The sequence below is a fragment of the Manis pentadactyla genome, chromosome 5 (genome assembly GCF_030020395.1).
Source record: "Manis pentadactyla isolate mManPen7 chromosome 5, mManPen7.hap1, whole genome shotgun sequence".
In the NCBI taxonomy this organism is placed as follows: domain Eukaryota; kingdom Metazoa; phylum Chordata; class Mammalia; order Pholidota; family Manidae; genus Manis; species Manis pentadactyla.
In genome coordinates, this window is record NC_080023.1 from 20,656,763 (window position 1) to 20,673,949 (window position 17,187).

Sequence of the window (17,187 nt, forward strand, 5' to 3'; positions counted from 1 at the left end):
TTGGCCCCAGGAAATACACACTGCCATTGTTTCTGCTGTGTCCTTAAATCACCCTGTCCCAAACAAGTTGTCTTGAAGACTAGGAGGTATCAGTTATGTCCTGTGGAATGCTGTGCTGTCACAAGCCCTTGAAATTCCTTCACCTACTAAGGCTGTCTGAGGGTCTGGCCATAGTAACTCTAGACCAAAGTTCCACCAGCTCTGCCCCTCCTCCAGAGGTTCTCAAGCTTTGGGGTGCATCAGAATCATGAAAATGTGTTTAAAATGCTGATTCCCAGACCATGCACCCCACAGATCCTGACTGAGTAGGTAATGGATGGGCACTGTGAATTTCCATTTGCACCAAGAACCCTGGATGATTCTGTTGCAGGTGGGCCTAGGACCACACTTTAGGAAGCACTGCCAGACTCCGAGTGGGTGCCCAGGAGCATGCCCGGGCTGGCTCCCCGCTGCAGCAGAGGGAGAAGAGCTGGTGAGCACTCAGCATCCACACAGCAACGTGCCCCCTCACCCCATACCAACAGAGAGAACTCCAGACTCCTTATTCTAAGTGTGAGTAGCCAGAGATCTCCAACCCCAGCGCTTACGGGAGGCTGAAAGGGCATGGGAGCCTCCTGCACTAGTCCTTTGTTGCTGTGACCATGCGTTATTTGGTACAAAACGCACAGTTTGGACTCTACCATCATCGTGGCTATTTTTTGCTGAATGCTGGTTATGTGCTAAATGAATTACATCTCATTTAATTCTCACAACACTGCTCCAAGGGAACTTTTATTATCCCCATTTTATAGATTAAAAAACTGAGGTTCTGAGAATTCCAAGGTTACATAGGTAGAAAGTATCAGAGGCAGGAACTGAACCCAGGTGCACTTGGCTGAAAACCACTGTGGGCTTCTACCTTCCCGTCTGACACAGAGGCTCCTTCTGGTTCCGTCTCCTCTGGGATAAACACTCCAGCTAAAAACAACCGACGCTTGAGGGATTTTTGAGGAGAGAGAGGGAGGAAGAGTCTCCCAATCCTTGTTTCAGTGGCAAGAATGCTCCTTTCCAACTTAAAACAGATCCAGGCTCTCAAGGTCCCTTGTCCCTATCTCACTTGCCTCTCCAGTCCTGGTCTCTCCCACTCTGTCTCCTCTCTTCACCTTTCTATTTTTCTCTCCCATTGTGCCCTAAATTATAGGTGCGATGTGTCCCTCCATTTTCCTTGCCTCCCTCACTGCTAGATTAGAATTTTTACCTGCCACTTTTAGAATACATGCTATCAAAAGAAATAAGCATTAGGTTCCTAAGAAGGCAAATGACCTACCATTTTCAAGAGGACACTGGGGAATCTTGTTTGCCCGAAGGTTCCAAATATAATCCATGTTCCACTCAAGACACACTTGATGATCTTTGAAAGGACGTTCAAAAGGCGGGACTGTCTTCAGCAGAGTATAATTCTTTGCTACAGCATGAAGCAAATTTTCCTCCCATTTAACATTCAAGTCTCCACCACTATATTTGTGAGTAATCCAGGCACGTAATATCACCGCGGATACTGAAATGGAGTGTCTGATGAAATAATCATCTCTGTAAACCATGATGCTTGGAAATCTCACATGTACTATTTGTGTCCTGCTGGTGTGAAGATGTTTCTCATTCTTCCACCTTTTCTTGTACACAGGAATGCTACTTCTGAACTCAGACGACACAACTGCTTCCAAATTGATAACACAAGGCTGAGAGCATAAATACTCAACCGAGACTTCAGAAACATTGCGAACATTTCCTTCAAAGACAGTGAAATAAATAAAGTCTTTGTAAGCCATACTTTGCTCAGCTTCGGGTATCACCAGTGTAGTCAGGGAAGTCTGCCTGCCCAGAGATGGTACAAAATTCTGAAAAGAAATACAGGAAGTTTAAAAATCATCATATTAACAGATATATGAATCATTATTTTCCTAGGATAAAAAACATCCATCCACATAAAGCAATGACTGTGGAAGATAAAAGATGTTGAAACCACTGCTGAATCATTGGAGAAAAACCAACACACATACAAATGAAGATGAGGCCACATTAAGTCTCTCCCCAGACTCCAGTAGCATCTGCTGATCAAAATGTGACTTTCAAGTCTATGTGGCAATCATTCCAGAACTGGCTTCCAAATGGAGGAACTTGTTCACTACAAATCTAGTAGCAGTGACTCTGCCTTAGAGCAAAAAAGAGACAAGCCAGCTTCAGACACTTCCAAACTGTTGTCCTGACTTCAAATGGTGGTCAAATACAGCCAAATCAAAGGGGGACAGAAGAGTTCAAGGTGTACCCGAGAGAGAATATAACAGGGACACCAACCTGGCATCTTTCCCTCCCTGTAAATTCTGGGCCAGGACGAGCATGTATGAAGGATGGACCAGCAGATCTCTATTGCTCAAATCACACACAGGCAGGCTTGGACCACAGACTGTGTTGTCTGATTCTTTCACCATGGATGGTATCACATGTGCCAAGAAAGATTTTAGCTGCCTGTTTACTTGTTTAGTTCTTTAAATGACAAAGCCCTGTCAATAGACATTCCTTCCAGAAGAAATATGGGAAGTTTGATCATGAAATTAAGGCAATGTTTGGAGCATTTGGCACTGATTTGGGGGTACAAAAAGCTTTTCTAAATATATCTCTGTGCTTCAGGCATCCATAACACAATAACAAAAAAAGGTTAGTTTGGATCACTTCACCCTATAAGGATGGCTGTTATCCAAAAAAAGACAAATAGGAAAAAAACCGAAAATAACAAGTGTTGGAGAGGATGTAAAGAAACTGGAACCTTTGCGCACTGCTGGTGGGAATACAAAATGGTACAGCTGCTGAGGAAAACTATAGTAGTTCCTCAAAAACAACCAAGAATTACCATATGATCCAGCAGTCCCACTTCTGAGTATACACCCAGAAAAGCCAGAAACAGAGATCCTAAGAGTTATGTTCATACACATAGACCCATGTTCATAGCAGCTTTATTCACAGTAGTCACAAGGTGGAAACAACCGAAATATCTATTGATGAATGAATGGACGAACAAAATGTGATATATACATAATGGACTATTACTGAGTCTTAAAAAGAAAGGAAATTCTGACATATGCTATAATATTGATGAACTTTGAGGACATTATGCTAAGTGAAATAATCGAATCACAAAAGAATAAATACTGTATGATTCCATTTAAATGAGGTGCCTAAATCAGATTTATAGAAACAGGAAGCAGAATGATGGTTGCTGGGGGCTGGGGGAAGGGGAGAATGAGAAGTTCGTGTTTATCAGTTTTACATGATGAAGAGAGTCCTGGAGACAGATGGTGGCGATGGTTGTACAGCAATATGAATGTACTTCATGTCACTGAATTGTACACTTAAATGGTTTAAATGATTTTACGCTAGGAATATTTATACCACAATTTTTAAGAAAAAGGTCACTGTGGTCTTCTCCAGAGAAGGAAGAAATGGGGCCCCTTCCTTCAATTCTGACTTAGGGTTGAAGGAGAAGCAAAGGTGGATAAGACACACAGCCAGGTACCAGGGAACTAGGTTTACCATTAGCAATGACACAAGGCAGAACGTGGTCAGGGCTCCACAGAATGAGGTCGCGGCTACAGTCAAACAATAAACATGCCCTAGAGCACAGCCCTGAGAGTGATTCTCACTGGGGCTCCAGAACAGGCTTTATGGAAGGACTGGTATACCCAGTTGAGCTTTGAGGGATGAAGAGTTTTTTACGAAAAGAGGCAAAGAGAAGACACTGCAAGTGGTGTGAGCAGCGTAAGTGGGGTTAAGAAGGCAGGGAGATGCAGAGTGTGCAGGGGGTCGACGGGGCATCTTGGTTTGACCAGAGAATAGAACAGGGGCAAAAACCCAAAAAGACACAGGGATATGAGGTTGAAGAAAAAGGAGGGTCCTGGCTCTGATGGGCACCAGTCCCAGTCCAGTGAATGTGCACTTTTATTCTACTGACAGTGAAGGAACAACGAAGGTTTCTATGAAAGAGGACAGTGGTTCTATTTTAAAGTACTAACAGTTAATTAGAAACAAAGCTAACAGTGAAGAAAAAATGAGCAAATGATGTGGTTCATTGATAAGTAAATTCTCACTCATAATAAAAGAAAAGCAAATTGAAACTACACTGAGACATCATTTTGAACTTACTAGATTCACAAACATCAGGAAGTCCTACACACACTGCACTGGCTGGGGTGTGGGGAAGCACACCCTCTTCTACACTGCTGATGGGAGTGATCTCTGGGCACAACAATCAGGCAATATCCAACAAAAGGAAAAAGGCACCCACCTCTGGCCCAATAATTCCTCTTCAAGGTCTTTATCCTACAAATACACTCAAATTTGTGCAAAATGATGTATGTTTAACTAAAGCACTGTTTTTAACAGCAAAAGATGGAAAACTAAATGTCCATCATGAGAGGCCTGGTTCAATAAATTGTAATACATCCACTCCTGCAGAACCATCCAGCTGTTAAAATGAGGAAGATCTGCTTTTGCAGATAATGGAATGATCTCCAAAGTGTGAGTTGTTTTGTTTTGTTTAAGCAAAGTTTAGAAGTACCATTCGAGCTAAAAAAGGAAAAAAATATATATTCGCTTGAATACACATAGCATTGGTTGCCTGCATGGAGAAAGATGAGGTGACCAGGAGACAAGATAAGAGAGAGGCCTGCATTGTATATGTAAGGTTGAAGGCACTGGGGGGAGGGGGGAGCACGTCAGACACTGATTCCGTGCCAAAGTCCCCGGCTAGAATTTATCTTACAGTATATTCTTACTTACCCTTTGAATTTTGACCTATTGGGAAAAAAAAGAGGGAGAGGAGGGGAGAAAAGGAAGAGTCCTAAAAGATGAAAATGGAAAATATAGCTTCTCCCAACGTCAAGAGGAAAGGGAAGGGCCGGCCATTGCCTTTGATCAGTCATGGGAAACCTGTGAGACATGTAAAGGGGGTACAGTCCAAACTACCCACCCCCTGCAGCAATAGGTCTAACTTCTCGAGGGTCTCACTTATACTTCCAAATATAAAAGTAGCCTTATATTTAGAAGTATTGAACATTAGAATGGATGAGTCCTTGGTGATGAGCCAGCCCACCCCACTTCTCAGACAAGGACATGGCAACCGAGAGGAGACGGTGTCCAACGTCACCCAGCTGGTGGCTTAGCAGAGACAAGCCCAGGAGCCCGGCTCCTGGTCTCCACTCCCACTCCCGCGTTCTCCCGGGGACTGCAGGCTGAATTCTGCTTTTATATGATTAGAGATACACCCAGCAATTGTCCACCTGCAGCGGTTCATTCATTCGGCTGGATGAATCTCGATGGGTCCCCTTCTCAAGATGCAAATCAAGCTGTTAAGCCCACACCAGAGCCCAGCCAAAGCCAGAGACAGCGGGTGCGGCTGGAAGCCAGGCCGAAAGGGGCTGACGCCGGCCGCTCTCATTCCCAGTGCTCCCGGTGCTGTCCTTAACCCATGAGGAGAAATTTGCCTAGTCAGTGACACAATAGAAAGCAGAGCTCAGGACATGGTGTGGCACATTAAATGTCACATTGTGTTCTTTTTCAAAGAATGACTTCAAACCTCTTCCTCATTCTTTTCATGTATGCCTTAAAAACTCACCCCGGCCCAGCTCTTCCACTTTGATTTTTTTATCACTTTTTTTATTGCTGCACTGGGAACTCCAGTGAATGCCTTTTTTAAACAGAAAGCCAGGAGGAAAGACTGTTTGACTTCACTGCAAAGTGCAGTTAATAATAATTGTGTTCATTATTTTCCATCTTATGGCTTAAAAATGCATCAGTCTGCTTTTCTGCTTTAATAAGTTGCAGCGTGCTGCACATGGTTTCAGTTTTGTTTGACGACCCGCGACTTTGCAGACCTCAGACTTGCTGCGGAGATTGGTGGTGACAGATGAAAATGAAGAAGGTATAGGACACTTGACTGTGGACTCTCTCCAGGGCCTGCCCTCAAAATTAAAGGGAATATCCATATACTCATAGGAAGATTATTTTATTTTCACCTGCTTCAAAGTCTTAAGTGCAATAAAAGTAAATCCAAGGTTTATGGGCTCTATAATTTAATACACTATCGGATACAAGTCACATCAAGCCACAAGGCGTATCAAGCACTCAAAATGTGGCTGGTCCAAATGAGATGTGCTTTAAATATACACTGGATTTCACAGACAATACAAAAGAAAAAAAAAAAGATTGTAAAATACCTCGTTAATAATCTTTACACTGATTACATGTTGAAATGATAATATTAGCATACACTGAGTAAAATTAAATGTCACTAAAATCAATTTTACCTGTTTGTGTTTATTTTTTTAAGGTGGCTACCAGAAAATGTGAAATTACATATGCGGCTTCTCATTTGTGGCTTACGTATTTGTGGCTACTGAAAGACACTATTCGAGATTTGAGGCCACCAAACTTTTCCTGTTATAAAGGGCCATATGGTACATATTTAAAGTTTGTAGACCACTCAATGTCCATCAAAATTGCTCAATTTGGCTGTGGTATGATGCAAGTAGCCACAGACAAGTAACTCACAAACAAATGAGCACAACTTTGTTTACAAAAGCAGGAGGCTGGCTGGATTGCCCCCCAGGACACCGTTTGCCAACCACTGTTTTAGATTATCAAACTTTTGTCCTAGATAGAGCTCTGAAGAACACAAAGTGACAGAACGTATGCTTTTAAAGGAATTATCTTATACAGGAGAAATGAAATGAATAACCCAATTAGGCGTAATTTCATAGATGCATAGCTGATAGGGCTTGATTTCTTATTTTGCTAAGATTCCCTGGTGGTGGTGTTGACATCTTGTTACTGTTTTTTTCAATTTTGATCTAAAGAAGATGAGAAGTTGGAGCTCAGCTGAGCAAAGACATATAATTTCATGGGCTCAGAAAGATTATTTGAGAAGTGCAACAAGCATGAGAGACAGCTAGGGTAAAAGAGAAGAGCAATTTGAGGGATGGGGAAATGATTTAATATAACGTGGATGTGCTGGCCCCAAAGAGGACCTCAAAATCCCTGTCCAGGGCTTTAGGGGCATGGTCTAAACCCCTCAAGAAGGCATTATGATCTTCAGTCTTTTGGACACCTATGCAATGCAGGAAGCTGGCCTCTCACGGGTTGGAGCAGGCCTAGTGGGCAGCGGCTACACCATGAATTGTGGTTACCTTTGTTATGTACAAAACCAACAATGATTAGCAACACATCACACTCTAAATATTGATTAAGCTGAAGCTGATTTCCTGGCTCAAGTCATGTGTGTGCTTATGAGCTGTTTCCTGCCAAGAAAATAAGGCAATTAACTTGAAGAGTTTCAGCTACAGGCATGACACGTGTCCAACCTTCATAGGTATTTTCACATGCCAGGTTACATTAACACAAGCTAAAAATTACCCAAACGTCCCTTTGTTTAGAAATCATGAGGTCAGAGTCCATGTCTTATTCATTGTTATGTCTCTGGCTTCTGAAACAGAGGTTGGCATGTAGTAGGATTTTGGTAAGTGTTTCTTGCTGAAATAAAGTACTGGTCATGGACATTTCTGCCAGGCACCTTGTGGGGGCATCCCAAGTCATTCCTTCTGAGGCCACCTGGATATAAACTGAAGGACTTGATCCGATCTTAAGTCCTCCCCACTTTCCTGACATTCACAAGTTCTTTTGTGAGGAGGGGCCCTATTTTCCATCCAGCCTCCTTCCAAAGAGCACTTACCATTGGCATCTCACTGGACTCCTGGGGGTCAGAATGGACGTAGGGGACTGTGACGTCAGGGAAGCTGGCATTCTGGCACTCACCTTACCCACTTGGGGTGGACTTCTCCCAGCCACCCAAGCCCTCCAGACATTTGGGACACCCACCCTAACATTCTAGAACTTTTCCATTTCTCCACACCAAAAATACAAATTAAATTTTTGAAGTTTTCTATCCCTCCATTCCCCGTTGGACTCCTATCCAATTGGGTAAATTCATCCATGTTAATGTGATAATGGAAAAAACTACTGCAGTAATGTCATGTATCTGCATTTCTATGCCAGCCTGGTGGAGATAATACCTTAAAAGCAAAGCTCAAATGCACTGCAGCTGTAAGCAAGGTTTTTGAGGTGAAGGGAGGCATTTCTGTGCCCCTCAAATTACACCATTTAGGTGGCCACATAGATGCGCCATCTCAGAAGATACTGATCTGCTCTGCACACAATGGAGCTGGGCTCTGAAAGGTGAGTGAGCCATCAAACATCTGTTTATATCAGAAGTAAGCCTCAGTTAAAGTCAAATTTGACAATGTCACACCCAGTCACAAAACACAGATTCCCTTGTCTTTGTGTAATTGTGTATTGTGATATATATTTTTTTTAAGAAAGAAATGGGTCGGTTAATGCTGTGTTCATGATAAAAGACCCAAAACTAGAGATCTAAATGCTTTCAATTCAGCCTGGGAATTGAGGAACAGATGTATCTTCTGCATGGAAAAAAAGAAAAATTTATCAATACGGCCTAAACTTCTTTTAGAATGACTGCATCTGATTCCTTTAAACAAAATCGATAAGAAGAAATTCTACTCAAATAACCCTTCCTTGTTCCAAAGAGCTGAGAAAGCTTGGCTGTGTTCTCTTTATGATCCACATGTTATTTAACTAAGGAAGCGACAGAGAGATTGGAAAATCTTAAATCATTCACTATGTCGCTATGGGAAGTTCATTTACACTTACACGTGTATGTGGGCTTGTCTGATATGCAAACAATAATTGAATGTCTGTGTTTCTCACTTCTCCCCATTCTGCCCCATCAGTCACCTAAGAAAACGCTGGCTCTTGAGCACTTTCTCTCCAAACTGGTTGGATCAAACTTTCCATAGGTCAAAAAGGTAATTACATTGGCTTAGAAGACCTACTTTTCCAATTTCTGCTGCCTGGAAATAAGCAAAAATTCTGTTTATGTCAACAAAGCATGCAATTAAACAGCATGGGCAGTGATATAGATACGGACTTCAAAACCAAGACGTGCCTTGTGAAATATTTCCCAGTTGACCAATATGCCTGCCCAACCTGACAGCTGGGCAGAGAAACCCCATCCCAGTAATGATCAATACTCTTACTGTGTTGGTCCTCTCCCCTCTTTAATACTATTTGGTATGCTACTTCTTTACAGCTCAAATCGTTTGAGGGTAACTGAGGTTTGGTTTGATTTTATTTCACTGAGTACCTACTGTGTGCCAGGCATTTGGACAGGTACAGACTTTCTTGCCACTCATTCTCAACCTCATCCTCTCAGAAAGGACTTCAGAGACCCAATCCTCACAACAGCCCTGTGAGGGACACAGCATCCCAGTTATACAGCTGAGGAAATGGGATGGAATGGAAGGTAAGTCGCTTGCCCAAGGTCAAGCAGCTACTAAAAAGCAGAACCAAAATTCAAATCCCTACCTGCTGGCTCCAAAGTCAGCAATGGCCCTCCTCTTCACCTTCCAGAAACATCCAAAATGATGACGTCAACACACCCACTTATCTCTACACCTGTCACCACTTTGCTCATTCCCATCTTGAAAGTTGATGGGGGGTGGGGGGGCAGTAAAACCCCATCAGGTCACTACAGCTTATGTCTGGGGAGGACTGATATCAACTCCCCCACAAACACACGCACTGCACCGAAGCAGCTCCCCAGCTCAAGTGAGCAAGCCCTTCTTCAAATGAGGATGCAAGACAAATAAGGGCCACGGGAGCAGAATCCCCTCACCAGTTCCTCACATGCTGCACAGCCCACCTGCCCCGGGGTCCTGTTCTCAGAGGAATGGGATGAGCCAATAAATAGGGCAACTGAATTCACTGTAGGCTAGTTATGATCTCCTCGAGACTACCCATCCTCACTGTGAACTGCCGGGTTCTTTACGTCTTCTCTCCTACCTTTCCTCTGGCTGCTTCCTGTCAGCCAGTTCACAGCTCCTACCCCTTTGCCAAGAGGAAAAGAAGGCAAGAGAGAAAGAACACAGCTTGGCAATTTTAGGAGCTCTGGTCAGGACACTTGCAGAAGCCACTGGATGATATGAAGTTTGAGGATAATCTCCGTATTTCAGAAATCCATGATCACTCTTGCACAGACTGGATTATGGAGGGTCTCTATACCATGTTTTGATCTTCCAAGGTCCTGTGTTACAGAGTAAGGAGTTAATCAATATTTCTAGAGGGATAACCAATGGTCTGTGGCCACTTACAGAGAATTCTCTACAAGACTGTCCCAGCTACCGTCTGCTAATGACCCCACCTATAGCTGTGCCACTAATGCTCTCTTATTTCTCTGTCCTCTGTTTTTCTAACAAGTGCAAATGTCCACTATGAATATTTCAGCTCTACAGCTAACATCAATACTAGCCATTGTTAGATTTGTTTTTTCCTCTTTGAAGAAAAAATTGTACATTTGAAATTAGGCTTCAGAATGGACACAATTGCTTTCTGCAAGTGCCACTGTCACAGATGGAGCTGGGGCAGCCTCAGGCTGTTCCAGCCAAATCTGGAGGAAGGTAAGAATCAATGCTGTACAAGAATGGCAAGGGGGTCTGTTGGCAAAGCAAGTCCTGCATGGACCACACCACTCAGCACCAGTGACCACAGTGGAAGCAATTTCATTACCTTTTGCTTTCAAGGCCTCACTCTTTCTGAGGAGGCCCTCTGTGTCTTGACCTTTGGTGACCTCAGAATGTTCTGGCAGCTGCTGGAACCAGAGATCATCTTTTCAGAAATCTGCTTGACATCAATCTGTGACTTATCTTTCAGGCTTCCTCACAATTATTCATGCTTTAGCAGTATCCTAGCTACAGTCACAGTACTGTTCTTGGGCTGCTCCTGAAGGTCACTCTGTCCCAGCCAATGAAGAAGGAAGATGCCCATTGCCTCAGGACCCTGGTTCCAGGAAGCATGCTCCCCATGAGGGCAGCAGCTTAAAGGCATCTGTTCAGAAAGCCACTCTCAACCTCCAGTCCTTGTGAACAAACAAATCAGCAGAAATAACATAAAATAGGAATTGGTCCCCACATCATGGTCAATTTGCTTTGGAACGCATTCCAAGGCACACTCACTCTACACTTGGACACACATAAGAAACTCCAGTGCTAAACCCCACCAGCTGCCCCTGGACTACATAAAGATCCAATCCTTCACCTCTCCATGTGGATGGCAAATATTTCCTGGTTTTACCTTTTTTTTTTTCTTTAACATCCTGCTTTAACATTCCATGGTCTGAGCTTCCTGCTTTGTATATTTTATGATACTTTAGACATGACCTCACATCCTGGCCAACTGCACAGTAGCTGCTAATTAGAAGGGCTTTGCTGATGGCACATACATCTAGGGAAATGAGATACAAGCACCAAAACCCAAAAGGCAGTAAGCTAGCATGGCCAAGAACTGGGGCTCTGGAAAGTGACAGACTTGGGTTTTAATCTTGGGCTACCTGTGTAGCCCAGGGCAACTTACTTAACCTCTCTGAGCCTCAGTTACCTTTAAATGGGGATCATAATAGCTCCTACCACATAAGGTTACAAAAATTAATGTTGGATAATGCATATAAATGACTTAGTAATAAGTCAAACTATTATTATTACTATCATCATTATTATTATTTAGGCTTCCATATTATGGGATAGCTTTCTCCTTCTAGTGTCTGCATATTCCTGAGATCTTGCCTACCTATTCTGTCCACCCTGCCTTCCCTGACCAATCTCTTCCTCTAGGAAGTATTCTTTGCTGGGCAGAATGGACACAACTATACGCATTCTTTTCCCCGTGTTTTAGGTTTTTCATGTGTCTCATGCAGTTGTTTCTATTTTCCCCAATTTGCACACTGAACCTCTCCAAGGTCAAGAAGCCTACCCTTTCAGCAGGATTTTGGGTAGCACATTCCTCTAGTGCAACATCCCTAGCAAACACTGGACCTTCAGAACAATAGGTGGAGCCCACCTTCCAAGTCACATTTTTGCTCCCCTGGGTTTTGTACAATCTTCTCATTCAGTTGCAAAATGGCTTTCTTGATTATCAAGGTCTTTCCTTTCCAGTAGCATATCTGAAACCCATCTGAAGGAAACACAATCAGGAAGCACTGACATTTTCCTCTCCATGAGAGTTCCAAAAGCCGTTCCTTCCCGTCTGCCAAGACATTCATCCATGCTCTAGTTATTTCTCACATTACCGTTTTTTCTATAATCTCTCTCTTCGGAGTCCTACCTCACCACTTCACTACCTCAGTCTCATCTATGCAGAACATTACTCTTTACCTCTCTGCGATCTGTTCTTTTCAATCCCCCCTGGTCCATACAGAACCTTTACACTTGCTCCATTATCTCTCTCTCTTCCTGCATACCACTGGGCCTTTAGGCTTGCCCTTGGTACTCTGATTTCTTGGAACCATCAAGAAGTGGTCTTCTCTTGCCAGTGCGATTTCCACGTGGAACTTTCCAGACTACCTGTGCACATGTTTCACACACTCTATCCTACTACATTATTTCTGCCTCTGTGAGTTGGTAACCAGCACCTTGTGGACAGAGATCACCTGTTTGAAATGAAACGCTGTCAATTTGTTATAGCAGTTCTATTTATAAGCCTATGTGCTATCACCCTGTAGCACAAATATTAAATAATAATAATCTCTTGGGTGAAAAAAAAAGTCATTCATGGTAACTGACAGCTTCTTCTGAAAACATGAAGTAAATCCAACTACAAAATTTGGCACTGGCTAATTTTAAACTATGAGAAAAAGCATGGATTATTCAACAGGTAGATGCAAAAGCAGAAGTATAATTTGCCTTTTTACACCCTCTTGCTTCAAGAAGTGAAACACCCGAGAAGTAAAAGAACTTTAAAAGAAACTTGGGCTGGGTGGAAAATTTCTTTGGAATCAAATTTTAATGCCTGCCAACATCTCCTAAGCAGTTTTTAGCCTGTAAGAAGAAAGATTCTGAATAATGACAATGCCAGAAAAATGAAAAAAATTCTGGACAATGACACTGCTCATTTCTTTTTTTTAGCATTCTGTGAACTTCCTATTACATCAGTTTCATGATTCAGCATTTTCCATATCATTTATTTACAGTAATATATGGCAAGATATCACAGGGCTTCTGCAGGATCCTGGAACATAAGGTAAGCTGGACAGGAAGGGTGTCACCTTCTGTAAATGTACCATTGTTTAAAAGAATTCAAAGCAGAAGAAAGCAAGCCATCAAAGAAACTGAGAAATATTCCCCCACCTTGTTCTGAAGGTTTAAATTACTCTGATGCTTTAAATGAGCTGGTTTTGAAAAATAGGTTACTGCCATTTAGTTGATGACTAAAACCAAGAAGTGTGAAGATTGTAAACTGACATGCATAAACCAAGTGTATTCTTTGAAATGACAGTGTTCAAGGCGCAGCTAAAGTCACCACTCCGGCGGCAAGCGTGTTACAAAGAACTAGATTTCTTTCTGGCATCCCCAACTTGGCCGGAGTGACCATGGAGGAGTTGAAGAGCGCTGGAAATACGAGGTTCACCGCCGGGTGCGCTGGCAGAAAACGGTCCGGGCCATGAGGACCCGGCGGAAACTAAGAGGAGGTTCGAGGCGGGTGGCACTGGCGGAAAGAGGCGAAGTTGGGCAGGGGGAGGAAAGGAGCAGGGGGGAGATTGTGAGGGGCGCCCAGGACGGGAGGGAGGGAGCTGGAGAGCCAGGCGCGGCGGGGTGGGGAGGAAACGAGGGGCTGCGAGGCTCCCAGGAGGGGTGGAGGGAAGGACAGGGTCTGGAGGGGAACCTGGACTCGGGTCTGGAGCGGGTCTCGGAGAAAGAGGAATGCACACCGGCGAGAGCGCAGCGCCGCAAGTCCGCTCCACGCACCGCTTTCCGCGCCCCGGGTCCCCATCCCAGGTGCCGGCGCGCCCGGTGCGCAGCGAGAGAAAGAGAGGAAACTAGCAGCGCCGCACCCGCCCCGCGCGGCGGAGGCCCCCGGCCGCCCCACCCGCGTCCCCGGGGCCCCGCGCGTGGTGGGGGGGACCTCACCAGGTAGCAGAACAGGAGCAGCGCGCAGGCAGGGCGGCCGCCGAGGCCCGGGGGGGCGCCGCCGCTCGGGGGGGCCATGGCTGCGGCCCGGACGCCGACCGCGGGCGGCGGGGGCTGGTGCTGCCTCCGCGGCCACCCGAACCCCGCGCCGCGCGGCTGCATGGCGTGGCCGGCCGGATCAGGGCCGGATCAGGTCACCTGGTGCAGGGACCGGCCCCCGCTCGAGGCGCCACCTTCCCGCCCGCCCCCGGCCGGGCCGGCAGCCGCGCGCGGGGCCACCTGCCGCCGCCGCCGGACCCGCCGCCGCCGCCGCCCCCGCAGCCCCCGCCGAGCGCCGGCTCCTCCTCCCCTCCCAGCCCCCGTCCCTCCCCTCTGCCTCGCTGCCCAGCCAGCGCCCGGCAGCCCCCTCGGGCCCCCAGCGGCCGCCCCCTGGGCAGCCAGCGCCCACGCAGGTGGGGACCCACCCGGCCGGCCCGCCCTTCCCCTTTCTGTGCCTCCCTCCGCCGCCCCCCTAGCGCGCCCTTCCTCGCCGCGATCCCTCCCCTCCCTCCGTCACCCTTCTTCTCCCCTCGCCTCTCTTCCTAACCGCCTTTTTTCCCACTTTCGCCCCTTTCTCTCTGCCCTTTTCCTCCCCGCCCTGATTCCCCTTCTCGTTCTCTCCCTCCCTCCCGCATTCTCCCTCTCCCACCCACCCCTTTGGCGGGCCTTGCAGCCCAGTTCCCGCCCGGGCAATGGGTTTTTGTTTGGTTGCTTTTTCGGCGAGGACGCCATTCCCGCTGGGCGCAGGGCGCGTGTGCCCCCTGGAGTTGCGCCACGCAGCTGCCCAGCTTCTAGTCCTTAAGGATGGATTTTGACCCCTGCCAACTTCCACCTGTCCACCTGCAGGGGTGGAGCCGCCTCCCTGCTGGCGCATTTTAAGCCCGGGTTGCGCCCCACCCTGCCGGCTGGTCGGTGGTACATTCTGGATGTTTCCCGAGGGGTTTCGTACGGTGCCACCACCGCCGCGCTCTTTGTTTTAATTGTCCAGGGTGTCGGCGCTCAAAGCGGGTTTGTATGTGATCTGCATCCCTGTGCCCTGGCTTCCACTTTGGACCGAAAAGGAAATGAATTAATTAGGTCAATGCAACTGTATTGAAGCCACAAATGAAAAAGGGTGAGGCTAATGAAGTGCACAAACAGCTTTTAAAAAAAAAAAATCCAAGCACATCCTCCGCCTTGAGATTGCAGGTTGGGACTAGCTGCTCTTTGTCCGGCCTGGGTTCTGCCCCAGCTGGTTGCTGCCCTGGCGTTCTGGGAAGTTCATGGCTGCGTCTAGTGGCTCAGACAACTGCTTGGGGTCAGTGGCTGCTACTCGGCAACAGTTAACCCATCATCAAAAGTTCTCAAAAGCTTCCCTTTGGCATTGGTAGATTTGCATGGATTGGCACTAATGATAGACTGGGAATCTGAGACAACACAGCCCTTTGCTTGTAAAGATGCTACTGTGAAAGTTCAAGTCATGGCAGGCTTAGGAGAGGCTGGTGGTGAAAATGGGATGCACAGGGCTGGGTTAGGACAGCTTTGGAATCCCTGTGCCTGGATGTGCTCTAAGCCAGCTCAGTACAGGCTGGGCCACACTGAGCAACTCAGCTGAGTCATTCCTTACTTTTTCTAGGTCACCTGAGGGCTGTGGCCCTGGGTCAAGCTCTTGGCACAGTCACTCACTGCAAGGTAATGCCTGTGTCAGTGGTTCTCAAACTTCTGCCTGCATCCAAATCATCAGGAGGCCTTGTTAAAACACACATTGCTGGGCAATCCCACTACAATTTCAGGTTCACTTGGTCTTGGATGGGGCTTGAGAAGCCGCCTTTCCAACAAAGCTCCCTGGTAATGTCACCGCAGGCCCAGAGACCCCATTTCCAGAAACACTGGCTCATAGGAAAGGGTCACTTTTCTCTTCTGTGATCCAGCAGCCCTACATAGAAGGATTTGAGAGTTTCTTTGTTAGATGTCCCAACAAGCCGTCCCACTTCCACAGACCCAAAGCACTTAAAATTCTCCTGTGTGATATGGAAAACCATTTATTCTATCAAGTGTCAAAAGGGACAAAAGATTTAGTGGCTTTGTCCTAGATTGTGTCCATATTTTTTTTCTTCTCAGGTCAAAGTGTAGAATATACTTTTTAATATATGTGGAAGGAAAATTGTTCCCTGTCTGCAGAATGGAGCTTCATAACATATCTGGGGGTTCCACCTGTCTCCCTGGGCTTTTCTCGAGAATTTCTCTCCTCTTTCCCTGCACACAGACTCAACTGGTCTTCAAGGAACTGAATGGTCCACTCAGGTTATTTGCGATTGGGATTCACAGAATCAGAGCTGTCAAAGCCTTGTGAGTTTTAAGGGTCTGAATTTACCTAACTAGAGTCAGCATGGAGGCATCCTGGAGGGGACTGGCCTATTTTTAACCTGGTGTATGGAAATTCTCATTTCCCCATCTTCTGATGCACTCTTACTGGGTGTAAGCACCACCCAAGGCTTTGGAATCTGGGGGTGAGCATTCATTTCCATGAGGAGCATCAGGCATGCAGGAAACTTCCCGTGACACAATTTGGTCTTCTAAAAGGGATGTTCGGATTGCTCTGGCACCCAGGCCAGGGGGTGGCAAGATTGACTGATTCATTTTGTATTGGAGAGGGGCAGAGAAAGAGAACGTCAGGATTTCTATTCACAGTGGACTGTGACATTTTGATCCCAAAGACAGAATCAGTTATTGCCCTCGCCTCCTCTCCAGCTGTTTGTGTCAGTAATCTGAAGGGTATGGTCTGATTTCAGAAAAAGACCCTTTATTTAAAAATATTGTTCTTTCCCATTGCTCTGTGGAAGAGCTTAAAATTCCACCATTACAATTCATTGGTTTGAATTAAGTTTTAATACTCCACTAAACTGTGAAGGCCCTTGGGGAGACTGTATTAATCTGGTATTGCTCGTTACTGCCTTAGCATGAGTCAGTTCATCACATCCCCTCTAGGTGCCTGCGAGGAGAGCAAGTGCACATGGAAAAGGACACAGGTAGCGGAGTCTTGAGGGAGGATGATGGCCTTGCTCATCAAGGCTCAGGTGGAGGGGAGGGGCTGGAGAAGGAAGGCAGA

General features: G+C 45.9%; 1 protein-coding gene across 1 annotated transcript in view; it reads right to left on the bottom strand.

Moving 5' to 3' along the window:
- The window catches only part of SEL1L3 (SEL1L family member 3), a 94,787-nt gene extending 80,434 nt beyond the window's left edge, over positions 1-14,353 (bottom strand). The window contains exons 1-2 of the mRNA XM_036900543.2: positions 14,061-14,353; positions 1,307-1,877 (exon numbers count right to left, since the gene is read on the bottom strand). Of these exons, the coding sequence (XP_036756438.2) occupies positions 1,307-1,877; positions 14,061-14,222 (733 nt within the window). The 5' untranslated portion in view covers positions 14,223-14,353. The remainder of the gene's footprint in view (positions 1-1,306; positions 1,878-14,060) is intronic.
- Positions 14,354-17,187: the final 2,834 nt, after the last annotated feature.